This window comes from Corvus kubaryi, unplaced genomic scaffold, assembly GCF_017639235.1.
Source record: "Corvus kubaryi isolate FWS band 111438036 unplaced genomic scaffold, C.kubaryi_AGA036_p1.0 37391, whole genome shotgun sequence".
In the NCBI taxonomy this organism is placed as follows: Eukaryota; Metazoa; Chordata; class Aves; order Passeriformes; family Corvidae; genus Corvus; species Corvus kubaryi.
In genome coordinates this window covers 7,626,270-7,653,172 of record NW_024581130.1, presented here as the reverse complement: position 1 = coordinate 7,653,172, position 26,903 = coordinate 7,626,270, and the positions used below count along the sequence as shown (strand labels likewise).

Here is a 26,903-nt window from a genome sequence, read left to right as displayed (position 1 = left end):
GGGTTTGTTTTCCTACCTTTTAACACTTTGTGTCCTCAGGTATTTCAGTTATCCATTGCTTGCACCTAAGTAATCCTTACTATTCCTTCACTGACTGCTAAAATTTGGATTGAACCATTACAGGGTCAGTTCTGTGCATGGCACAAGAATAGCAAATGTGCTGCTAATTCCCCAGGAACAGGAAGAGCAGGGATCAATTACAAATCTGTTCATGTTACACCTCATTGGGCTGAAATATTTCAGGATATATTCTATGGGAAAAACACAAGAGAGGAATGTGGAAAGAAAGAGAAAATGCGAAGTAGCTTTACCAAAGATTATGAGGATAACTGAACTGATTACTTGGTAAATTATTATCAATTATCTCCACAAAGGAATGGATGGTGGATTTATCTGAATCATTTTTGCTGGTGCTACACAGAACAGAGAGGAGGGAAGGAGGTATTGTATAGGTCCTGTAAACGGTACAGTGAAGCTCACAAGAAAGTGTCAGTAGGAGGTGCAGGTGAAAATTTGGGTCTGAAGAGATGATTAGTAAGGATCTGTAAGAACTGATATGGATATTGCTATTTAATATCATATTTAATAACAATGGCAGAAAAATGTAGGAGTATGTGAATAAAACCTGTAGATGACACTGGCTAGGAACATATCTTCAACACAGAAGCAGTCTTCAATATCAGAATTTCATGGACATAAAATAGACATATGATAACTCATCCAATGTGTCCCATTTATCTTTGTTTTAAAATTCCAGAATACGACCACCTTATTTCCCTGTAGATTATGTCCTTAGAGTTAACCAAACAGTGGTAAACTGCTTAGCTCATGGGTTCCCTTCCCTCCTGTCAGAAGTACAAGAAAAAATTAGATGTAAGTTGGTATCTGAAGTTCAGCCAAAGTTTGCACCAGCTCTAATGATGTTTGAATTCACTGACTGCTGGGTGAATTACACAATTCTTAAACTTTTTAAAATTGAATACAAGTATTGTGGTGCTTTGTATCCTTAGCTATGTTTTAGTCAATAATAAGGCATTCAGGTCAGTGTAATTCAGATATGTCAGAGATCTCATGTTTGCTGCTGTGCCACCTTCTGCCTCAGTAAACAAGAGATCATCAATGTTTGCTTTTTAAAACAAAAACAGGGAAGTGTGTTCTTGTGTTTTCCCCCACTTCAAGCCCATTGCCATTTTAACCCAGATTTCCATGCCCTGCTCAGTGTTACCCGTAGTGATTTTTATTGGGTGTATCACGTATTCATTTACCTTCAATGTGTTTTAATGCCTTCAAAAGAAACCCATTAATAGTATCAAATATGAAATACTTAATTGTCATTAATATATCAACATTGGATACCGCTCCTTGAGTATATTATGAAATTTGGAGGGAGTGGGACTAGAATCTTAGTCTAATCCAACTTTTTTTTTTTTCTCTCTGTATTTTTAGTCAGTGCTGAAAGCATAACAACTTTGCAGGGAAATGTGGCTCTCGGAAGGAAGGTGGCAGATGAAAGATGGTGGCTTGGCTTTTTGTGAGTGTGTCCAAGATGGGCATTAATCCCTGCCTCACTGCATAACTAAACACAGTCCTGTGAAACATTTGCCCAGTTCTGTCTGTTACAGAACTGCCAATGTGTCATATTTTTCTCAAGTATCCAGTGCTTTTGGTTTTATTTACTTTTGAATGCAATCTAATTATTTATCTAACCCTGGTTTGTTTGTTGTTGTTGTTTTTTTAAAGCATGTAGGGTTGGCAGCACCCTGCCTCTGCTGTTTCCACCACATCCTATCTAAATTTACCTTTTCAGTAGTCGTGTGCTTGCCTGCCTCTACACATTTGGCTCTGTCCTTCTGTAGCTGGCACAGGAGCCCTTGCTGCATCTGTAGCTTTGGGAGTTGCTGAATGCTTCTCGGTGGTCTGTCTCTTTTTGACCTCACTGCATCTTGTGGCTATCGGTCTGAAATTTGCAGAAGTGGAGATGAGCCGGAAAGGTTTCTGCAGTGGGAAGGGGTGTAGTGGCAAGGAGGTGGACTTGGGTGGAGGAAGGTTCTGTAAACTCTGCCGAGAATCAGAGCATCCCCCGGCTGTGACTCTGGGGCACAGCTGGGCAGTGGAACAATTGTCCTGGCACTGTGGGGACTGAAAACAAGTGACAGAAAACCCCAGGCAGAGTCAGAAAGACGGTGACTTCTGTGAACACGGGTGTTTCCGTGGGTGAGGCTGGCTCCCGTGGGGTTGCCTTTTATCGTAAACAGGGGCAAGCAGCTGGGCTGGGGCTTGCCAGGCAGGGCTGAGCCACACAAAACTCAGTGCTGACTTTGTGATGAACCAGCTAGGTCAAACCTGCACTCTGGGGGGCCTGTGCCACTCGCCCTTTGGATTGCAGGCTGTAGATATGGATCTGTGCAATAGAAATGAAGGTGGGAAATATCCCAGAGAAGATCCTGGGGCACTAAACCAGAGAAGGTTTTAAATAAATGGGTTTTTTGCCATTCAGTTGTTGAATTTTCTCCATCTGAAACGAAATAGACTAAATTTAAAAATCAGGATGCTACAAAGTTTCTTGTATAATTGTAGTAAACTAAATAGGTAAATTATGACCTTTCAATACCAGCATGGCAAGGAGATGTTACTAAATCATACCAGAACTTAGATCCCAAAATAGAGAGACTTAAAAACTCTTTTCTGGAGTCAAGTGGAAACCTTTTATCTGTTTAGTTTTGGGGTTTTTAAAGAGTTTTCTTATAACACCCAGAAGATTCTTTGATTTAGAAAAGACGTATTGTCTGATATTTAAAAACGAGACTTCATGAGAATTAAAAATGAAATATTGCATGAAAGTGTACATGGCTTTATCTTTCCTTTGATATTTCGGAAAAACAACTCCCATAAAATTGAAGTTTTAATTTTTCAGAAAGAAAATGCTTGCAAATTGTAATCTCCTCCAAAGAGGTACTCTGAGCTGTTGTGCTCCATTATGGGCATTTCAGCAAAGACAGAGCGTTCCTTTTTTTCTAGTAATACGATGGATGCAAGTCAGCAGCATGAAGTATTAAAACTGCATTTTTGCCACTCTTTAGTGCCACAAGATCTTGTTTCTTTAAAATACAACCAACTGGAGTGTTTGCAATGAAGACATCATTTTTATTTATAGCAAATTGATACACGTAACCTGAACTTTTTAGCATGCAAACTCAGCTAACAGTCTGGGGCACCAGAAGATAAGAATTTCCATCACTGGAGTGTCTTAGAGCACACATACCAATTTCTGCAAGCTGCACTGGGACAAAAATAATTGAGCTTTTCAGCTTTTTTGGGTGAGTTATCAGGTTCATCTCAAGGTCGAAAAGGATGTTCAAGCAGGCAATTAACTTACCAGTTTAAGTTAAAGCTTTGGTTTGCTGCTTTGAGGAGGATGTAATCTGGGCCCTGGGCAGTTACTTCTCCTTTAGCACAAATGAACACGTCAAGCATGAAATTTAATGTGTTCTTACTTTTGCAAAGAAAAATGTGCTTGTAACGTGATCTAAATACCAAATGCACCATAATCACAATTGAAGACTTTATGGTCAAAAGAAAACGAGAAATAATGTGTTAATTTTTAAAAAATAAAATTATTTGAAAGTCTTTTTCTCTACGTCCTTTAACAAGTTAGTCCTTTTCATTGCAAACATTAACAGGCTGTACTTGATGTAGTTTATGTACTTTATCATCTTGCTTTCTGGTGCCCTGTAACTTTTGATATTTGAGTCCCTGCTATCTTTTAGGCTCACCTAGTGTAATATTTGGAAGGAGAGATGCAACATGCTCTCCCACAGACTTTGCTTTCAGCTTACTGATTAACTATTTAGCTTCTGTGACAGGTGGCTGGGCTTTGACAAGTACCCACCAGTTAGGAACATTATAAATAAACAGAGAAGGAAGTAAACATCTGATTTCATAGCTCTTTTGTCCATGCAGTTAGGGACACAATTCTCTACAAAGCAGCACAAACTCCCTAATAACCTAAGACACCATATGCTGGATTCATTTATTAAGCTGATTTTTTTTATCCTCTGAACACATCTCTGACCTGTCGTTAATTTCTCACCTGTCTCAAAAGAAAGATAATTTTTCTTCAAACCTTGACTGCTGGGGTTCATGCAGTTGACCAGGTCTTTAGGGATTTTTGTTCAAGAAATAAATGTACCCCTTTTTTGACTTCTCAATGACAGAAAAATGTGGAAGTGTATATGGCGAAGAATCTGATTAGAAAGAAAACAGTGTGCTGCTCTTTTGTCGTGATCTTGGGATGTGAGGTGTGAATGAATGTAGTCTGCAGCATTTTTGATTGCCTGTGATAAGAGATGTTCCAGATAGTAGATTGTTGAAATAGCTGATTGTGAATTAGGCAGAGCTAGCACGTGGATGCGAGTACTAACAAGTGCACGTTGTTTTAAGCTTCAGCACTGTCCCTGATGTAGTTGAGTTGGCACTTCATGAGTGCTGGCAAAGCCCAGACTATATGCAAGAAAACATCACACTCTCACCCAGAAAAACAGATTTTGGTCAGGGTGAACAGCTCTGTCTCTCTTTGTAAGCTGTATCCTTGCTGTGTGCCTGGGGCATCCCTGGCTATACCAGCATGTTCAGGGGTGCTTCCTGAGCGGCAAGCGGGGCTTGCCCGCTCGTAGGGCTGTTTACCACTAGCAAGAACAGGACAGAAAATGCTGAACAGATGAAATGCTTTAATTTTCCACTGTTTTGTCTGTATTGCTTCGGTCTCTTCCTTTAAATAGAGGAGTAAAATTATAAATGAATCTGTAGTTCCTCTCTGCTCAAGTGGAAAATATGTTATTGTCTGTTTTTATGAATCCATTCAAAGCTGCTTACTCTTCTTTTCCATGGCTGCCTTCTGACTTTTTTTGCTGCTGTTATCCAGCTTTTTATTGCCCTTCCTCAAGCTCCTTCCACTCCTCTCCCATCAGGCACTGATATGAAAGGAGGCAAGAGTGACACAGCAGCAAAGCCAGGTTGTTTGGAGGCTGAAAGTGGCTTCATGCTAGTGATAGACATGCAGTCCCAGCATAGCCAAGAGGGAAGGGACCCTGCAGAAGGAAACCCCCGGCGTGATGAGACCCATTTCAAAGGTGGTGCAGCTTCCCCTGCACTGCTGTCTTTCAGAGGGGAGGCAGGGAGGCTCTCCTGCAACCAGGCAAAACAGGGCAGGTGGCTGCCTTCATTGCTGAACCTTTTTCCCTTTCATGGATGTGTCTGCCTGAAAGTCACTGGTGTTTCATGGGTGATTTGTTTGGCTGAGCATCCTCCCTGCTCTGGTGTGCAACCCACCAAGGCAGTGAGAAGAAATGGCTTACGTGAGTGTATGTCAATATAGGTAGATACATAAAAATATGTATGAGGGTTATGTGGTGTATCCATGAATGTAGATATATATAAATATATGTACATGCACCCTTGGTCTATGGTATTGCACACATGTTTATGTGGAAGGAAAAGGCAGCATGTTGCACTTAAGTGAGAGAAAATGGCAATGGGCGAACCCAAAAGTTCGAGGTGCTCATTTAAACTGAAGAGCGTCACTAATTTAGCCAAGTCCTGCAGCTCTGGAAGGTGCCATGGGAAGGGAATCCTATTATATCTCTGTATTTCCTTCAGTGTATCTGTCACTGGCTTATCAATAGTCACTTCAGGAGGAGAATGCTCTGAGGCTACATAAATGCAAAATAACGGGGCAAAGGCAATACCAGCATTGTTGAATTGAAGATGTTTATCGAAAGTTCAGTATAGATTTTTATTTTGATTATTCCAAGTCCATCGTGTTTGGAATGAAGTGCTGAAATGTTCTTGAATAAGCAGAAAACCTTCAAATACAGATATTTCGATGCTTTTGCATCTCTGGCTGCAGCTAATACCAGAAGTTCTAAAATACTACAGCTCTGTGAGCAGGACTGTATTTTGTGGTTACCTAGAATTTGTATTTCTTATGAGAAAGATATAGCCTAACCTCATAAGACTTGAGTTTAAACTTCTGAAGGACAAACTGTGTTTTGTTGCTTGCTCACAGGAGCCAATACAGTATATTCCAGAGAGCACAAACAGGGCTTTTTTTGCTCTTTGACATAGTAAATTGACTTATTTTTCCCTAAATCTATAAAGTCAATTATTCAGATTGAAACTTTCCAGTTGCTCATTATGAAGGAGTGGGAGTTGGCAAGAAATATTCAGAAAATTCATGCTGCAATTCATGGTCCCGCTCATGAAAGCGAAGGAGAGAGAATTTGTGTGGTTATTCTGTACGGATGTGAATTTGTTTTTGCCTCTGGCAATTTCGAATCCAGCGTCAAAGCTGCCTTCTGGAGAAAAAAAAAAAAAGGTATTTTGCCTTAAAAAAAAAAAAAAAGGAAGAAGAAGAAAAAACAGCTTGTCACCTTCCCTTTCTGCCTTAGCCTGCCTGGCAGCCTTTGGACTCACATTGCCCTGTTGCACCCTTAGTATGGCACTTCAAAACAAGATTATTTAGTGTTGATTTTTACTTTTTTCTCCAAGCTCCCAGGATGTGCTGAGAGCCAAATTGTCCAGCTCAGGCAGCAAAGGTGCAGGACGTTCTGTTTCAAGGCATTGGATTCTCTCTTCTGAGCTCTGCAGGCATGTCCCATTTCATGGATGAATGCAGTAATTCCCGCAGACAGTCACGTTTTGAAAGCAAACAAACAACCTTTTCCACCACCCTTTTACTTAAGAAAAAAAAGGTGTTGGTGTGTAAGACTGTGTCATACACGTATTGCCTGGAGGGTGTCAAAAGGGCTTTCTTTGGAGCCAGGTACTTCAAAGGAAAAGCAGTCCCTGCTCATGCTGTGTAGTGGGGTTGGCACAGTGCCTCTTTGGTGGGTTGAAAGCCTGTGCAGTCTTTCTGCAGGGTCTGACGTGAAGCAGAGGTGGGACACTGATTCCAGATGCTGCTGCTGCTTCTCACATCCGTGGGGTCACCTGTCTGGCTGCTCGTGTGTTTCTCATAGGATTGCTTGCTTCCTCAGTCCTCTTAAGGCCCCAAGTTTGGGAAAACGATGCCTGTGATCCAGACTTAAGGCGCTGCCCTGTTTAAGTCAAGCTCTTTTTTGTTTGGTGTTTTTTTATTCCTGCTGTAAAAAAAGAGAGGCTGATGAGCCCTGAAATGATAAAGCCTGCTCCTACACTTACTTTATTTTGAGGTAACAATTTCTGTCTCAGAGGAGCTCTGAGCAAGTGCTTTCCCCAGCGCACCTGGCGTTGGCTGTCTGAGCTCAGGAGAGTCTCAGATGTGTGTTTGCTGGGGCGGTGTGTGGGGGGTAGATCCGTATCTGCCGAAGAGAAGCGTCACATCTCGCTTTGAGGCTTTGAGCGGGCTGGGGTGTGTGTGAGTGAGGGACCAGGAGCTTTGTTTTGTCGCCACGGTTTATAAGTGAAAGGGACTTGGTGGGCATGGATCTTGTGGTTGCTGTCAGACAGGCACGCAGGGCCTCCGAGAATCTCTCAGCAGGGAAACAAATCTGTGTGAAATGTTCAAGCCATTTCATAATCAGCTTTGTAGCCAGATCTTCAAAATACTCAAAGGGCTCCCAGACATCAGTTGTTTTGAACAAGGAAGAAAGGTTGAAGGAAAGGAATAGAAAAAAAAAGAAACATGATTAGTGATATTAACCTGACCCAAGAGACAAAAAGGGTGGAGATTTCTGATAGAAGAAGCCAGCCTGTGTTGTGGCAACGGGGCCCAGAGCAGCAGCTTGTGCAGTGCTGTAGGGCAGCAGGCTCCCTCCTCCACTGAGCCCATGTCCTGCCCCTTGGCAGGCCAGAGCAAACTAAAATCACAGGTGATCTGCCGGGCAAACAGCTCCTGAGCAGTTCCCGAAATGGCCTGGCTGGTTTCATGCAGCTGCTCTGTGGTAAATGATGGGGGATTTTCTGGGGCTGCACCGGGATGCAGCAGCAAGGTGTTGGAGTGAGAAAATGCATTTGTTTCTCTGAGAGCGTGGCATCAAGCCCTGATTTGTGTGGTCCACGCTGAAACACAGAGCTGATCCTTTCTGATCAAAGTACTGCATGTCTAGAATGTAAAGGAAAGGCAGAGGTAAGTCATACGGTATCTGTACTGTGGTCTGTACAAAGAGAAGTGTGTCATTAACAAAACCTGATAAAAGGACAATTAGTGGTCGGGATGGAAAGCTGAAACACAGGGGTGAGCCAGTTGGGTAGGTATAAGAAATGTGATTTATCTGTCTGCAAAGGATAATAAAGCAGTCATTCTCTCCTTAACTGGGGCTATAAAGCTATTATGAAAACCAGCCTGGAGAGTGTCTGGCGTGCAATGCCCAGGGGGGCAGCAAGCATAAAAAAGTGTCCTTGGCTGATGTCATGGCTCTGGGTTTTCTGTTCCTCCCTGAACTTTCCTGACCAGCACTGAGAACACCATTACCCTGCAAGTAATTTTTTTGTGCTTAATGTCCTATTTTGTCTAACTTCTTACAGCACAGAGTGATTTTAAAAATAGGACAACACTGAACACTCTGGTAACTATAGAAAATCATTTGATGACATAGCTTTGTTTTCTGTCATTTCCCACCATTAAGATTTTCTGTATAAAGTGCACTTTCTTGGCCTTTTGACAAGTACTCAGGAAGTTGTGCAGCAGTTGTGTGAGTAGGATCCTTCAAATTCAACACCTTATAATCATCATCATGCTTGTGCTATAGATTTTGATTCCTACATGACCAAATAAGGTTTAAAAGGATATTTTTATATAAAGTCAGGCATGGTTTTGCAGAAACTGCTGGGGTTCTCTTTTGACCTAGTGGCGCATTTGTGATTTGAGGAACTTGGACAAAAACAACTGGGAGAGTAATGCCAAATTCTCTGTACTATTGCAAGCAGCATGTGGAACTGGCTTCTTTCACATTTACACTTCTGCTCAGTAATAAAAATAAAATACAATTCTTGACTGAAAATAAGGATATCAATTTTGCCTTTTCAGTTGTCAAGTGAGTTGTTATTGAGCAAAATGACTGTGCATTATTTCCATGAAAATGCTGGTGCCATCAGACACCACCACACCAGTAAAGCACAAAACATTTCTGTGGAAATCAGTAGTCAGTCAGGGTTCCAGGAGTCAAGAGTTCACAAGTTGATCCATATGTGTTAATAACTTTATCTAGAGTTTTTATTATTGATTTCAGCACTGCTGGGTAACTTTCTGGATGGTAAAATTTAAGGCAGTAGAGCTTGATTGTTCTGAGTTTGCAGAAGAATATGTTTCTGATTAGAAGCAATTCTGTATGCCAACAGACAAATGTACTCCCTTCACTCCAATTGCAGTAATCTGCTAAGAGAAATTCTAATAGCAGAGTATATTTTGTTTTTAAAACATGATTTACTGACATTTCCTAAAAAACTGAAAGTACAACTAACTTTGAAATACGATTTTTAAAAAATCTTAATTACACAGTTGGGTCTTGAATTACAAATTGGTTGTGCATGAATTCTAACTATGCCCAATATCTGATATTAGGTTATTCTGCAGATAGCATAGCCAGCTGCAGAATTTAATCTCTTAAAAGCTGCAGAAATACTAATCTCTGAACAGCCCACCAAGAGGGTATTTCTGTGTCATAGTCAGCTGAGAATTTTAAGTGAAGCAGTATGTTCAGTGTGATACTTTATTTAGCTTTACCTAGATTATAAATAGCAGCATAAAACTGTCATTCAACTGCTGCTTCTAAAGAGTACATAATAATTCTGCATAGAATTTGGTAAGTATTTTTTTGCTTTTTATGCTGCCACCATTATGACAGTGTTAGAAATCTGACAGGGAAAAGAGAAGAAATATTACTTTTATTGTTGTAAACTATGTCTTAAGACTGTAGTGTTTGGATCACCAATTGTTAGCATGGTAATAAAATAACAGATTTTCTCTGTCCCAGCTGGTCAGACTTTTTCTCTTTTAGGGACTTTTTTCTGATCATAAACACACAAGACCGAGATATTTAACAGTGGGACACTGGAGGAGGATGGGTCTTGCTAGCAGGGAAATTTGGCTTCAGGGGGCTTGTGGCACTAGTTTGGAAAAATCAAATTACCTAAGGTCTATGAAGATCTGCTTATGATTTCTCTGTTTAAATTTCATTCATTGTTTTTTCCAGCATATGAAATTAAAAGCACCCTTATGAAATGAATTAATTAAAATAATGTTTGCTCTGTAGCTGTATCTACATCTCTGTGTAATTTAATTTAGATAAAATCCCACCATGTGATGGTGGATGCCATCATGTTAGATAAATTTCAGGTGACTGCATGGAATCTGTTAGGAAATTACTGGTTTTGTCATGTCCAAGCAGAAAATCAACTGACAGGAGAAATACATAGTGATTTTTTTCCCCCCATTATTGTTTTTGTGAACCAGTTTTATATTCTAAACAGTATCGGGCAGAGCAGGTTACAAAGCCAGACTTATTTTGCTTCATGTGCATAGACTTTCTCCTTAGACCTTTGTATTTTGTGCATGTGCTGTGCTCTTCTTCAGTGGAAATGCTGAAATGTTTGGAGAGTTAAATATATGTATTTGGTGCGGTGCAATGAGCTGAACCATCTGGTCCTTCCTGCTCTTTTGCCTTGTAGTAAATTATTCTAATGTAGCTCTTGCAATGGACTTGGAGTAAACCACTGCTAATTTTTGTGGATAAAGTAGAAATACAGCTTTGGAATATATTTCTAGAAAAATAATACTGCTTAAATTGAAGGGTTCAGAGGCAATTATTTTTTTTGCTGACTTCTAATGTGTATGCATGTGAAAATGAATTGCAGAAGAACACACTGTCAGGTTACTCTGAAAGCAGGGTAGAATACAGCAAATTTAAGGAGTAATGAAGAGATTTATTTTCCAGAAAAAAATTGTGTCGGGTCATACTCTCCAAACTTGAATTTGTTACACTGAGTAAAGATTTATCGTATAATGAATATTGTGTTAGAAGAAACATTTGCATTTATCTTTTAATTATTGAGGCTCACACCCTGTTTCTTGTGCATCTTTGAAGGTGTGCGTGTGTGTCAGCCTTGGGGCCAAACCTGTTCTCACTGAATTAAATGGCCTGTGCTAACTTGAAATCAATGGTGTGGGGAATGAATTCACCCATTTTGGAATCTGGTCTTTACTGGGAGGAGAACTGGGACATTTGTTTACATTCACTTGCGTTTCTTCCTCCGTTTGGATGCGATAAACCCCAACACAACCCTCGTGAGAGCTGTCGGCTCCGATAGCTTCACTTTTTTGACTGTTAAAACAGGGCAGCTTCTCCAAATGGATTTCAAGGGATAGATTGAAATAATTAATGCACATCTAAGGGCTAATTCTGTGGGATAACACTTTGCTTAATGGGATTAATTCCAGGCTTGCACATGCTGGAAACTCCCAGAGGCACAGATCAGGCCACTGCAAAGCACCTCGAAGTAGGTCCCTGGTACCTCCTCTCTTCCCCTCTGTCCTATTAGGAATACACACCAAGTCCAGATGTGAATGAATTATGGGTTAATCAAACCTAATCCCAGAAAAGCATTTGTATTAAGGGAGGAGAGTGTTTTGTCGTGTACAAGCCCATGCATTATCTGGGCAGCCCAGCATTGTATTTGAGGTAGTGCAATACACAATAAAGGGTTCTGTGGCAAGAAGAAATTGTAATGGATAGAAGTAGAAGAAAGATTTTTCTTAGAGAGTACAAGAAGTAAATTAAATGCTAAGGATCCTTTTCACATTTAGGTGAAAAATTATTTTCTGTGGGCATTTGATCACTTGGCGATTTTTCACCCCATCCAGCAGTTCTGTGGCTGCAGTTTCCCAAACTGTGCTTTCAATAAAGCTTACCTAAGCTCCCAATGCTATGAAAAATGGAGCTTATATAAATTTCCTTTGCATTCTAAATCCATCTCAGCTGCACACAGAAAGCAAACAAGTACAGTTTCCATGCAGCCTTTTTATCTCTCTGCACATCCCAAAGGCTTCCCAATATGCCTTTCTGCGGGAGAAGAGAGGGTGTTTAAAGTAAACATAATTTCAAAATTTTCATCCATTTTAGAAGCAGCATTAAAGATCTTAAAGGAAACATGTTTTATGAGGCTGACGAGCAATTTGATGAGTGCAGTGGTAGTTCAAGTGCATAATTCTACACTTTATAAAATTAGTTGGAGTGAGAAAAATCAGAGACAACATAATATCCCATCTCAGGTGGCTGCTTCAGAGAGGTGCTCTGAAAGTTGAAGGTATGAACAGAATTGTTCTGTAAAATATATCTGGTAAGTGGCTGAGAGCTGCTTGCTTGCGTTAAGATGGAAAGAATAAATACAAGGGATCTAAATCCTCTGAAATAGCTGTGCCATTCCTCCAGGAAAACAAAACTAAACTAAATCTAGTCATAAGCAATAGAATGGGATTTCTCTTTGCTAAATTTGTGGAAAATATCTTATTGAAAAATCTTGAAGAAAAAACAATAAAGTAAATTTAGTGCTGTGGATGAAATTAATTTAAATTACTCATGATAGCTCACCTTTCCAGATTTTCAATGTATTCCCAATTGGTTAATGGAATTAACTTGATAAATTGTAGTATTAGTTGCATGCAGTGAGTAAATCATAATTACTTCATCTCAGTTGCAAATACTGCCATAGAATGGTTTGAACTAATAGTGTAAATAATCAGGAAATTTTCTTTGTGATGAGAGATGGGGGTCCTTTTCCTTGGGTTTTTGAGGTTTTTTCCCTACAAGTCTGTTTCCACAGAGAAGCAATTAAGAAGGTACCAGCTTCCAGTGCCTGAGCTTTTGAGAGCACTTCAGTATTTCTGACAGTTAATGTATTACTTTTAACTTATAGTTGGTGAAATAAAGGTGTTAAGTAAAGTCATTAATGATAAGGACATTCTTTCCTCCTATTTCTCCCACCCCATGCAGGAATGTATTGCTTTTCAACAGTCTTTAATTCAGTCAAAATTTATATATATGCTCTTCGTTCTTGCCATTTCCTAGCTATGTTTGAGAAGGTGTGTTTCAAAATATAGCACCTTTTTTTCCCCCTTATCCTGTACTGCCATCTGAGATAAGGTTTTCTATAGTTGGGTGTAGTCCATCAGTTGGCTCGTAACAAAATGCAGCAGTGGAGATGTACCAGCCACAGTTTTGTCACCTGAGAGAGGAGCACGGGCCTCAGCAGTGAGGTGTTAACAGGGATAAAGCCGTGCCCATTTGCGGATCCATGGTCAAAGCCCTTTCTCTTCAGCAGTGCTTTGCTTTGCCATAAAATTTTAGCTGCATAGTTGCTACATGCTATGAAAGTGTGAATGCTCCCAAATCAGAGGAAGGACATTCCTGAGGTGGAAGAAGAAATTCTTTCTTTTTCAAATGGAATTTGTGAGGGTCCCTGGAGTTAAGGGTTTGTTCTGAGCCCCTTTGCTGAAGGAATCCATCGAGGACCCAGGCAAGGTTTGTTGTGGTATTTCCATTCTGTGATAGCTCATCCATTGGCTCCTTTTTTATGAGGCCTGTGAAATGCTTCATGTGCTGTTTTCAGAGTGTAATATTCCTCAGTGGTCTTAATATCATTATTGCTAAGCTTTGGTGAGTAATGCTGCAAGAAAAATATACACCCAAATAGAAAAATATTAACCCAAATCCTTAATCAGCCTTTCTCTTTACTCTGTCCATAACTTGCTCTTGCACAGGAGCGTTTTTTTGCCTGTGCATCTTCTGACAGAGGCAGGACATGACACACACATCTCTCCACTAAGTGGGTCAGTGGCAGGGGACTGCTCTGAAACCTCTCCCTGACTGTGTGTGCAGCTACTGCAGGCTTTAGAGCCTCAGCCGTTGGGGCTGGTGTAACCTCCTTCCTGCCTGAGAACCCGAGCCACTGCCTCTGCAGATGATTTAACTATTTCCCTCCTTGACACCAAGCTTCACTAGGAATTTCTTTGCCCTCAGAAGCTTTGTTGCATGTGGATGTTGCAATGAAAACATCTTGAGGCTTTGCTAGCCTTGAAATAGTCTGCTCCTCATTGTTCTGCTAAAGTAAATCTTGCAGCCTTTCCACTGCTCTTCGTGTGTCTTCCGATTCAGTGTGTCTTCCGATTCCTTCCTTCCGATTCAGTCATTTATCTGCTGAAAAACATTGTATGGGAAATATGTTGAAAGTCTTGAATGACAGCTACCTGGGTTTTGGAAAATGTTGCTCTGGACTTAACCTAAAAAAATGGATGGCTTTCATTATTGGGGGTTTGGTGTCCTTCCCGTCTCTGGCTCTTTTGGCACTGGTTAGGTCTGGTGCTGTCGGTGAGTTTAGGTGGAAAGTGATCCCAGAAAAAGGAAAAAATTCGTGGTTTGGTTGCAGTAGGATTAGCTGTGATGAGTGTCCAGACACGGCTTTGACCATACATCACGGATGGCTCCTGTAATTGTCCCAGCTTTGGTCCATGTTGGCTGCAAGGGAAGGAATTCCTCATGGGCTGACTCTTCCCTGTAAATGGCCTTGCAGCTGCAATTCTCCCTCCAGCACCTCCACCCTTAGCTTGTGTTCTTGTGAGGGATTTTTTATTTCTCTACTTGCAGCAAATCAAGGGAGTTGCAATTAAGCTCAGTCTGAGACAGAGCAGCCCTGGTGAGGCTCTTGCTGGGCCTGTGCACCTCTGCATTTGGTTCCAACCACTTCCCACCAGTAGTGATAGCCCCCATAAGCTTAATGACTTTTGGAAGTCTGAAACTAGGATAAAAGGGAGTGGGGTTGCCTTATAAATCTCCTGGTTGGGAATTGTTATTTATGTTATAGTACATTTGATTACTGGAGCCATGAGCTGTGAGCTAGCTGTAATGTCTAACTTAAAAATGCTAATTTAAAGTGCTTAGGGAAACGTCTGCCACATCTGTGAAGTGCTCACTGAACAGAGAAACACATCTGATTGTGATCAGCTGCACCCTGTGTCTGACTTAGTGTCTCTTCCTTCAGCCTCGCAGCATGAAGTCTCTTTGGGATTCCTGGGGAGACATGGAGGCTGAATTCTTTTATGGCGTCCTCCATCATGTGCACGGGGTTGTAGGAGCTGAACATGAAAAGGCCACCTGATAGTAAATCAGTCTGGGGTGAGTTACTGCTGAGGGACAGAGTTGGTAGGGCAAGGGAAAGGCTAAGTGACCTCGAAGCATTTGAATAATAATTCTTGCCTCTTTGTACACTTAACACCAGATTGAATTAGACAATAGAAAATTTACAGCGGGGAACACCTTTTGCATTAACTAGATTAAACTTTTGCTATCCCTGATGAAGATGGGTCTAGTAAAAGCACTTGTGCCTGATCTAAACCCCCTACAAAAACTGAAGGAGCTGCACAGCTTGCATCTGTCAGCCCAGCTTGTTGGATAGCCACATCTGCAGTTGTCCTGTGCATGGTTTGCTGTCTCTAGGAGGCAACATCAGGCTTGCTTCAGGAAAGCCCTTTGCACCAAGTCCTTGCTAAACTGAGAAGTGAAAGCAGTTGCTTTTTCTGAGAATGACTGACTGTTTTGATGAAGCAAGGAGTCCCCTTCCACAGATGAGCAAGGCACTCCCCTCCTTTCTGTTTCTAACGAGGCTCTGGAAGGATTTTGGAGGGTGAAAGACTGCCTTATTTAATTATATATTCAAAGTTAATCTTCTTCACCTTCAGACTTAAAAGGTAGATATTTTATTGTTTGCTACATGTTTCCTCTTCCCACATATCAAACAGCTGTTGGAGATCTACTTGTCTTGCTCCTGTTACAGTAGCCTGGACTTTTTTATTAGAGTCTTTATTCCATAATGTTCTAGAAAATCATAGAATCATTAGAAAAGTTTGGGTTGGAAGGGACCTTAAAGATCATCTAGCTCAAATCCCCCTGCCGTGGGCAGGAACCCCAACGTTTAGCCCTTTCTGGATTTATAATATTTTCCTTCTTTTGAATCTATTTCTTCCAAATAAATCAGAGGGAAACTTGAATTATTTGAACTTTATGATAGTGCCTGTCTGAAAGGGATCCTAAAAGGAGTATGAAGGGCTCCCAAGAATCCTAAAGCACCTTAACTTGACTTTCCATAGGGCTAACATTCATTAGTGTAAAAAAGTGGAAGGTAATGACCTAAAATACTTTCCTTTTTAAATGTAATTATTTGGGCTGCCTAACATCTGGTCTTGTAACCTGAATCCTGATCATATCAGCAGTTTCCTCCGACAACAACAAATTCTAATGCTGAACTTCATGAGCACGAGCTTTGCTTTGGGCCATGTTGTGTTTCATAGATATGTGGTGGAATATTGATGATAAATTAATTGAGCCTTTGCCTTCTGCAAGTGAAGGAGGATTTGGCCCCTGCATCTTCAGTCTTGGAGTGCCACAAGTTTGTTTGTTGTTTATATCTGTGAGTAAACTCCATAGAAATATATAAATATAAATAAACCCCAGTATTATCTTTAATAATTTTAGCTGGCTAACTTTTAGGCATTTGGTCTGGGCTGTCTTTTCAGCTGCAGGCCTGTGTACACTTGGAGTGAAGCATCATGCAGGGTGCTCATCTCTCTCCGCATCCTGTCCCAAGCCCAGGGAGCTCTCTCAGGTTCAGAATTTTGCTTTCAAACAGCAGCAGTGAGGCAAGATCCATCACACCCAGCATCTCCCTGCTGTCAGTCTCCACAGGGAAAGTCTGGTGGGTGCCTGATGTGTGGTGTGGAATTCTGTCCCCATGGGGGTCTGGAAACACAAACCTGCAGCAAGAGGCTCTTGGATAATATGGGGTAGAACTGGAATGAATGTATACAGCAACCCAGAGTTACATGGACCACTGCTGGTGGGAGACGGTGGTGTCTGAGAAAAGCTGCCTGCTTTCCCCAGTAAGCAGCTGTAGCAGCTCTGGGCTGTTGGGAGAAGGCACTACCGGATCTGCCTTTAAACACCTTTGTATGTAACCACAGTTGCAGCAATAAATCTCTTGTGCTGGGATTGGTTTTCATGGGCTTCACTGAGAAACTCGGTTTCCAGGAAGATAAAATGCTTCATTTACAGCTGTTACTGAATTTTGGTAACCCCTACAAGTAAAACTCTTAAATGAATCACTTAATAAGAGCCATAGGAGAGAAAAAATTCTATGGTGGACAGATTTGATCTGGATTTACAAGTAATTCAGCTTTTACAGTCTGTATTTCTCAAACTATTATCGGGAATCATGGTCTAACCCAATCCAGATGCACACTAAAAACATAGGAGGAGGAAAATCCTATTACAAAGAAATGTGCTGGCATGTTTCAGAGGTCCCGACCACGTTCCAGTGATTCACTTCAGCTGATCCCCGTTGGTACTGGCTCAATTGGGCCAGCCCTGTGGATTGGACCCCAGCCAGCTTTGGGGGGCAGCAGCCCTCCCTCATGTCAGGTTTTGGAGCAGGGCGACTGTGCCTGGATGTGGGTTCTGGGACTCCCTGGCTCTCTCCAGGTCTGGATTAGGGGGACAGCTGGCAGCGTGGGCAGGTGGCTGAAGCTCCACTTGCTGCCCTGTGCAGGAGAGCTGGTGCTGGGCCTGAGCCAGGGCCTCGAAACCCTCTGTGAAACCACGCAGGGCTCTCGAGGCGGGTGCCCGCCCGCAGCACAGCCTCCCTCGCCGGCCCCCAGGCTTCCTCTCCCTCAGCTCCTGGGGCTGCTCTTGGGCTCTCGCTAAAGGCTTTTTTCTCGCTTGCTTGTCCGCAGCAGTTCTGAATTGCCTTTTCTTTCTATTTTTTTTCTTTGCCCTATACTTCAGGAAGTAAAAGGCTGCAGGGGGTTGTTGCAGAGGTGCTGGCAGAGCTGCTTTGGGGGTGTGAGTGTGGAGCAGGATGAGGGACGTGCCAGCCTCAGGTCCAGATGTGTGAGTGGAGGGACCTGCAGCAGCAGGAGAGAGCGCCTGGGCACAGAGGAGGGCAGGACTGCATTCCTGGGTGGGAGCAGAAAAGAGGAGGGGAACAAAAGTCCAGGCTTTGGAAGGAGGAGGTGCTGGGAGGAATTCAGCAGCAGAAGCACAACTGGTGAAGGAGTTTCAGGTGTAGGCAATTGGGATTGAGAAGGGCTGGCAGCCTGGGCAGTGCTCTATGTAGTGACTCTGTCTCCTCTCAGGTCTGTCAGTCCCTACCTAGCTCTCTGTACAAAGCTTTCCAGAGCTTCTCCTGTACAAGCTCCTACAACTGAAAGGTGATTAGCAAAGGCACAGTTTGTTCCCGTTTGCCCTCACATCCTGGTGGTCTCTCAGTAAACGTCCCCCCTGCCCTGCAGCAGGTGATGTTACTTGAAGCTCCTTGCACAGGAGCACAAGGTGAGCACGAGTAAGTGCTAACTTTCCAGTTGTTATTCCTTCAGAGCTTGCTTCCCTCTCAAGCAAGATCACCACTCTGACCTCGTCTTTGAGCCCTTTGCGTATTTGTGCACCTAGGCCTCGATTCATGCCTCAGCTCCTTTTGGATTCCTGGAGAGAGAGGTGCTCTTTGTCTGAGGCACATTTAAGCAGTGAGCTTGACATCATTTACAGTGCCATGTACCTGCCTTCCCCACTGGCCTGAGACCTGACACTGGCTGTGCCCCCGCCTGTACTGGGTCATCTTGCTTTAAAACTCTGCTGTATTTCACTGGACTGCTGAAATCTGGACTGGTATAACACTGATATGTGAATCCTGGAAAGATGCTGTGCAACTCCCAGTACGCACTGGGTAACCTGTGAGGTTAACAGAGTGGGAATCATCCGTGAAATAATTACTGTTTGTGCTTTGCTCTGTGTGAGGAAGCTGAGTGTGACTGCTCCCTGGGGCCTGGCACATTTGGCTCTGCCCAGCTGCCATCATCAGCATGTCCCCTGTGACTTTGGCCTCAGCCCCCAGACCATGGCTCGTGAGGGACAGAAAGTACAATTTGGTGGTGTCTAAGGGACTGGCCTTCTGTTTTGAAGAGGCAGTAACTCCTCCTCTAGCAATTTAAAAACCTAAACTGGTCCTGTTCACCTGAATGGACGGTAACTGCTTTAACTGCCACATGTTCATTGTGCCTCCTATCTCTTTGACCTTTGCTTCAATAGGCTTTGTACCTTCTGTCTTTCTCTCTCTCTCACTTTCTAATCCAGAAACCCATTGCAAAGGTTATTATTTAGAAAGCGCTTTGTACATTTTGTTTTGCTTTGTTAAGAATACAGAAGTCAAACATATTAAGGAAATGACATGAACTAAGAGATAGGACAAGGGGAAGTAGCTTCAAGCTGCACCAGGGAAGGTTCAGGTTGGATATGAGGAGAATATTCTTCACTGAAAGAGTGGTTAAGCACCGAAACAGGCTCCTCAGGGAAATGGTGGAGTCACCATCCCTGGAAGTGCTCAAAAAATGAGTAGATGTGACACTTCACAATATGATTTAGTGGGCATGGTGGTATTTAGCCAAAGGTTGAACTTGATGATATCGGAGGTCTTTTCCCACTCTAATAATTCTATTCATTTTATTGTTTGGTTGGTTTTTTTTCCTAAATATTGGACTTTCTCATTGTCTCAAAACATGTTTTTCCAGGAACAATCACAGCCAGACTAGCAGGCTTTTCCCCACTGAACAGCTTTAATCCATTACCTGGGATGCTGGAGGCCAGGCTGCCCCACAGAAGCACCACGTGGGCACTTGGTTGGCTCTGCAGAGTCAGCCAAGGTCGACCATGGTTGGCACAGAGCCACAGCTAAATCCCCTGCACTCTTGACATCTCCTCCACAGTTCTCCGCGTCTCCTGCCTCAGCTCCTCCTGCTCTGGGGATTTTATTAATGCTGGAGAAATACTGGACTTGAGATGATTGTGTGAATGTGCCTGGCTTTGGTACAAGAAGAGGGGATTCAGGGCCAGGATACCCAAAGAGTACCCAAAAATGCTGCCTTCAGCAGCATCTCAGATGCCTCCGGGCTGTGTAAAATATTGTCCTGTGAACTGTTAAGAGGAAAAGCTCTGGGAAGGTAATCTCAGCTTGTTCATTGGTTTAATATTCAATGTTGGGCAAATAACATAATCTCTCTGTCTCTATTTACCCCATGTACAGGAAATTTTATAGTCCTGAGGAAATGTGGTGAAGGATGTTGTTCATAAAGTGCTTTGAACCAAATTTTTTAAATGGCAGAAAAAGGGGGGAAGAAGGAAAACCCTCTAGGATCTCAATTTATTTCCATGGATTTGTTTCTAAATGCATGATTTAAAAAAAAAAAAATACTCCTAGTTCAAACAAACAAAATCTACTCTTTGGAATTTTTTTCTGGCTGTGTGAGGCTGTCAGTGGGAACAGTGATTGTTTGTCTTCATCGAAGGGCTTTGCAGGTTATTGATAATTTTTTCTTTCTCTTTTGAACTCACTCCAAATCTGCACAAAGCACTACTCAGATTTATTTTAAGGTGTTTGTTTTGTTTTGTTTTTTATATAACTGTGCAATACAGCTTTTCCTTGGGGGATGGAGCCGGAGCTGCACATTGGATCTGTAGTTACTTAGCCCTTGATTTTTTTAGCTATAGTTTGTGAACTTTCTACATCTTTATGAACTGATACAGGGGCAATTTTATCAGGTTTATCTGCTGGAACCCAACAATTTTAAGGTGTCCTCCTGGATGTGGTCAGTGCATAAATATTTATATGGTGGCTGAAAAAAGATGGAGACTCTCTTTTTAGAAGGAGTCATATGGAACACGTGAGTGGCAATGGGTTCAAGTTACTGCTGGAGCAATTCCTATTGGACACAAGAGGACAATTTTTCACAATGAGAATAATTAACTATTGCAATAATCTCACCAGGCAAGTGGTGGATTCTCCAACACTGGACACCTTTTAGGATCCATTTGGACAGTGTGCTGAGCCATCTTTTCTAGACTGTGCTTTTGCCAGGAACAGCTGGACAGGATGATCCTTGAGATCCCCTTTCAATGGTATTCCATGATTCTATGAAATAAAAATTAAAAACCTTCTGTGGGAGGGCCACCCAAGCCAATCTCTCCTGTGCAAAGATTCAGGTTTAAAGCCTTCCTCCCAACCAGAAGGCACATCACGGTGTCTCACAGCTGTCTTTATGGATGTGTTCTGACATCTGGGGTTAAAAGTCTGTCTCTCCTACCCATAGCTCCCTTCTCACCTTTAACAGTGTCCAGCATTCACAAACTGGGAGCCCAAAAGAACCTCCATAGAGAATATGTAACCTGGGATATGGGAGAAGCAGCTTCAGAGTCTTCAAAAGAGAGCAGTGATTTCAGCCTGGGTCTCCCACTGAACTTGATGGTCTCAATCTTTCTTTACATTGAATGCAGAATTGTTTCCTGAGAAGCCCTCCCTTAAAATCGTGTCGAAACAGATGTATTTTCTCACACACACTTGATGAAGGAAGCCTTAACCAGGCCCAGTCATGAATCTCTGAAGGAAATGCTGCTGGGTTTTCCCAGAAAATAGATGTCCTGTGTTGGTTGGGGGAGTTTGCAAACATTTCTGTCCATGGAGATATTCTCAGCTGGCTGAGGTCCTGGACGGTCTGGTTTATCTGAACCTGTTTCAGAGAAGGCTGGACTTGCTGTGGTCCTTTTTGACTAGATTAATCCTACAATTCTTATATTCAGAATTCCATCTCCTTTACACAGGGGCAGTGTTGCCCTCATACTGGCTATTAATTTTCCATGAAGTGCTATGCAGCACTGCCACATTTATGCTGCCAAGCACCCAGTGACACAAATGACCTTCTTTGCTGATGTATCTGATATTTTTGTACAGATGCTGCATCAGTTCTTGGCCTCACAGATCCCAGGCTCTGCTACGTGCTGGATGGATTCCTCTTCATTTATGCAGTGGTGATGACAGCCCTTTTTGTGAAAGCAAAGGTCAGTCTAACCAAACACAGATGTGTTTGGATTTGGTGGTGTAAAATAGTTGGGCTGGGCTGGAAAGTGGCAGTGGAGAGGAACCATCTCTTTGAATGGGACTTTTTTATTCTTTTATTTTCTTTCTCTCTCTCCTTTTTTTTTTTTTTTCCCCTCCCCTCTCCGTTTCTGGGGTCCAGTTGAGCAACCTGGGGAAGTTCTTTCCAAAGGTTCATGAATGGAGGGGGGAAGAGTATATGAGAGTGTTTTGATGCTACACTTATGGATACATCAGAGATTCTGGATTTTGTAGATGGGAAATGATTGATCAAGAGTGATGTGGATTTTTTTTCTCCTGCAGTGGAAGGAGAGGAGGGGATATACAGAAAATTCAGGGTAAATGGCAAGCTCGTGAAGGATGTATTAAAATGTCTCAATAATTCAGACATCTTTGATACTATGAGTGTGATGACACAAACAACATAACCCAAACAGCCATAGGAGAGGAATTGTGTAATTGCTACAAACATGATTCTATGCCTAAATATAGACCTAGCTAGAAGGTTACTTTTAACAAAGAATTGAATGTGATAATAACTCAAGAAGAGTAAATCAATACAGAATGTAGTTTCAGAGGTTGTTTTTAAAGACTACAACACAAAGTAGCTGCTCTCACTGACCCAAAACTGCCCCCTTTTACCTGAAATTTTGTCTTAGCAATTGATTACTCATAAATATTGTCAGCAGCCAAGCCAAAGAGCAGCTACAGAAGGGATAATCCTTTATGTCTTTGTTAGCTGCCACTCACACCAAATTACTGTGGTGGTACCAGATTCCTGCAAGCCAGGTGCTGCTCCTGAGGGGTGCATGGATTCCCAGCAGGAAGCCCAGAAACTTTGCAGGCAGCTGGAGAACCAGGGGCCCAGGGAGGCACAAGATTAAGACAGGAAAAGAATGGAGAGGCAAATCTGAGGAGGGCAGGTATGTAGGGAACAAACTCAGATGTTTGTGAGCTGGTGTGATGTGAAGTAAAATGACTTGGCTGCTGAGAGCAGGCTGGTGTGTGGATAAAAGTGCCACTGCAGCAGTGGTTTACATTGCCTGTAGCCTCACAGGGAGCTGTTTGTGGGTTACCCTGTTTCTGATGAGAGTAGGAGAGAGGGAATGAAAGGACTGAAGGGAGCCACTGTCTCTCTGCTCATGGAATGGTCTCTTTCAGCTCAGCCAGGCCTCTGAACCACAGCTGCAACCAGGCCAGGATGACGTGTACAATGTGAGTAACTGCTGGTCTTTGTTTTTTAATCCACCACCCAGACAGACCTTTTGGGGCACTTAGAGACAGTGAATTTCCTGCTGGTCAGAAAAGCTTTGGATGAGCCAGCTAATGAGTAGGCTGTACCTGTGTGCAGCCTGGCAGCTGTAAGGAGGAAAGGTAAAACCTCGCAGGGGCAGCTTCTGGTGTCACCACTCTGGTCAGACACTAGAGAGGTCTTTGGGCTGTAGGTTCCTGATTTGAGCTGAAGGTTGGCAGGAGCCCAGGCTGTTTGTTGTGCTGCCCTATGGAACAGGCCTGTGAGACCTCTGGGTGTGTGTGTGCAGCGACTGCCCCTGGTGCTGCTGCTGCTTCTGTTTGATGTGGGCTGGGCAAAGGGCAAATGCCAAGGAATGGTGTGGAGCTGACTTTGGGCACCCGCAGCTCTTACATTGCCAAGTGTGTGGAGCCTGAGCCACCACAGCCCCTGTGTCTCCATTCCCAAGCTTTCCTGTTGCCCCTCAGCAAGCCCTGTTGTACCAGATGATTCCAGAGATGTACCTTGTCCTGTGCTCTGACCATGGACAGCACCTTTAGCCAGTGAAAGAGGACAGACAAGATCCTGCCTGTGCCTCCTCACTAAATTGCTCACTCATGGCAGCATTAAACTCTTAGCTATTTTGGCTATGTCTAGTTGTCTTTTAATTTTTTTTTTCGCACGCTTTTGACCATAGCCACATCCTGTGATGGGTTCTGTTTAACTCTGTAATGTATGAACACTAATGTAATTTCTTTTCAGTTTAAGTGTAGCCTGTCACCTTTCAAGTAGCACTCTGTCAGCTGTGCTATTCTGACCTGAAATCTCACCTTTGCCCTTGTCCAAGGTAACCCTTCCCAGCTAAGAACTCTGTTGGGCATAAAATTTCTGTAGCTGCCTGATGCAAATTTACATGAGCTGCTCTGCAAGAAAAATGAAGCTCATGGATCTTCACTTTCCAGTGGGAGAGAAAGCATGAAAGTCAGAGTCCTTCCCCTTCATGCTCTCTAGTTTTCAACTCCTTTACACTTAGGAAATGTTTTTGATGCAACAGCTTGCAGTTTTGTGTCATCCATGGCTTAGATGTAGACCTTTTTGTTGACAGTTGCATTAGGAAGTAAAAAATAATTTCTAGTTCAGTTACAGTCCTTGTGAACCGAGCTGGGTTCCCTTTCTCTTCTGTGTTAAGTCAGGCTCTATTATCTCATTATCTCGGTGTCCATCCACTGCTTTTGCTCTCCTGTTTCAGAAACTCTCCCGTGCGCACAGAGACGATTACGATGTTCTGGGAGGAAAGCGAGGAGCAGACCCCGAGCTGGGCAGGAGACACCAGGTAACCTCCTCCTCCATGTGCACCTCTGTCCTTTGATCTGGTGCCTCCCACGCCGTGTCAGAGCGCTGCTCACACGCGCAGCCACCCGAGCGCCTTCCCGGGCAGGGAACGACGCCATCTGTGTCGTAACTCGGGCGGCGCGGGGGGACAGCAGAGAACCTCTCCCTCCCCTTTGATCTCGGCCCCCCTCGCTCGGCTGGGAGCTCGCAGCCAGCCGGGGTGGGAAGTGACACCCGGGCCCGGGGCGGATGCGGAGGAGGCCCGGCAGCGGTGGGTGTTTCACAGAGCTTGCTGCGTCTGATGCCAACAAACAAGCGCCCACAAAGCAGAGCAGCAGCCAAAACAACTCCTTCTGCTGCAGAGCCCATCACTTTCAAAGGAAAAGGGAGGGAAAACCTCCTGCATCAGCAGGTGACAGCTGTAGGCAGTGAGCAGAGAAGAACTAAGTTTTACCAATTGTTAAAATTAATTTTCCTGAGAACAAGTTGTCTGAACAGAGCCTTATGAGTGGAGGCAGGATGGACTGGAATGGGCAGGGAAAGTCCCATGAGCCACAGCTGTGCCATGGAGCAAATGCACAAGCATGTACAAGGTGGTGAGGGATGCTGGCAGTGCAATGTATGGGCAACTTTTTTCTTTTGTTTTACAGCAAAGAAGAAAGAACCCTCAGGACACTGTCTACACTGTGAGTAGAGCACTCTGGAGGGAGCAGAGAGGGAGGGATGGCTGGGAACAGGAGATGCTGTTTCACAGGAGACTCCCCCCCCCGCCCAATTTCAGCTTTGGTTCAAAACTCAACAGCTGCTTTTAAAGGCTTCTCTTCCTTTCCACCCAACACCTCCCTCCAAGCCCTTTGTTTCTGCTAGAAAATTTCAGCTCACTTGTGTGTGATAGGAGAAAAACACTGCCTTGGGAGGTGGGGAAAAGAACTTGGATCAAGATACCTGCTAATGCCTAATGCTAGTGACTAACCAACCCTCATCCCATGTGATCCCTGCTGCAGTGTTTTCTGTGCATGGTCTCCAGCCCCTGTGACTGCTCTCTGGCAAAGGCCAAATGCCAGTGCATCAAAGGGGGGCTGCTTAGGAAACCCTTGATTGAGTTATTTGATGCTGGCTAAATGTGGTGGTCTGTGCTCCAAAGCAGATACAGGAATGTTAATTCTCATGTCTTAACTCGGGTCTGTCTGGGTCTGCAGTGCTTGAGAAATGAGCTCGTTTCCAAGAGCTTCACTGTTGTTGAATCAGACACTGAGAGCAGCTGGCTGAAGTGTGGCCACCCAGGGGCTGCCTTGGCTTTTCTACTGACACACTGACTCCTTCCCCCTCTCTACCTGCAGTCACTGCAGAAGGACAAGATGGGCGAGGCATACAGCGAGATTGGAATGAAGGGAGAGGTGAGACTTACTTTCCTTCCCAGTGAAAACCTGGCAACAGAAAACATTTCAGCTTTTGGGCAGAAAACCCCTGATGGCTGCCCTGGCTGAGGGGGCAGAGGGCATGAGATGGGTGAGGAACAGCTGAAGGAAGGTCTGGTGTCAAGTGCTGCAGTGGTCCAGCAGCACAGGAAGATTTTGGAGCGCATTTCTCCAGAGCAATTCAGAGGTGCAAGGTTATGGTTTCCCTCCACAGGCCACCAAGCCTGGCTGGTGTTACAGGATCAGGAGAGCAAGTGCCAGCCCCTCCTTGTGCCTGACTGCAGACAAGGAATAGGGGAAATATTCTCCTTCCCACAGCTCTGCTCTCAAATGTTTAAGAAGGCACACATCAGTCATGTCTCCAACTACAGCAAAGGGAGAGTTCTAGCTCTGTGCACAAGCTGCTGGGGAAGGGGGGCTTGTGTAAAAAAAAAAACAAACCATCTGGGGACACTTGTTTATGGCAAAATGAAAAATTGCTCTGACCTACACAGGTTCTATTTTACGTCAAAGTGTCATATCTATCTGTCTGTCTGTCTATCTATCTATATCTAACCTTTCATTTCCTTCTGACACATGAAAAAAGGGGCATTTCAAAACAAAGTTTAGTGTTGAGGAATGCTGAAGCAACACCAACATTTAATCTGTTCCCTTTTTTTATTCTAATGCCCCGCTGCCAGAGTCAAGCTCTGTCTATGAGCTATGGGCTATAAAGTTGCACCATGTTTTTTGAATGTTTCTGTTTCTGGAGGGAACAGAACACCAAAGCCCTTGTCCCATTCCAAATAGATGATCATTTAACAGGTTGCGGCAATTTTAACTGTAACAAGCACTACTCCTTGACACGTTTGTGATACAATCTATTACTAAATAATCAGTGTCTACAGGAATGCTGCCAAATCTCTATACATACAGTGAATCAAAGAAATAGCAACATTCTAACAGCATGACAGGAAAATACATCAGCAAACCAAAACAATTTC

The 26,903-nt window shown here is 43.2% G+C and overlaps 1 protein-coding gene and 1 long non-coding RNA gene across 3 annotated transcripts in view; one reads left to right on the top strand and one right to left on the bottom strand.

Annotated features, from left to right (window-relative positions):
* The window catches only part of LOC121669300, a 35,458-nt gene extending 19,665 nt beyond the window's left edge, over window positions 1-15,793 (bottom strand). Inside the window, exon 1 of the long non-coding RNA XR_006017697.1 lies at window positions 1,800-15,793. This is a non-coding gene — a long non-coding RNA (uncharacterized LOC121669300). The remainder of the gene's footprint in view (window positions 1-1,799) is intronic.
* Window positions 1-26,903, top strand: part of CD247 (CD247 molecule) — a 51,770-nt gene that overhangs the window by 20,449 nt on the left and 4,418 nt on the right. For both annotated transcript variants that reach the window (XM_042038052.1, XM_042038053.1), the window contains exons 2-6: window positions 21,796-21,902; window positions 23,101-23,154; window positions 24,420-24,503; window positions 25,153-25,188; window positions 25,843-25,899. In XM_042038052.1, coding sequence (XP_041893986.1) covers window positions 21,796-21,902; window positions 23,101-23,154; window positions 24,420-24,503; window positions 25,153-25,188; window positions 25,843-25,899 — 338 coding nt within the window. The remainder of the gene's footprint in view (window positions 1-21,795; window positions 21,903-23,100; window positions 23,155-24,419; window positions 24,504-25,152; window positions 25,189-25,842; window positions 25,900-26,903) is intronic.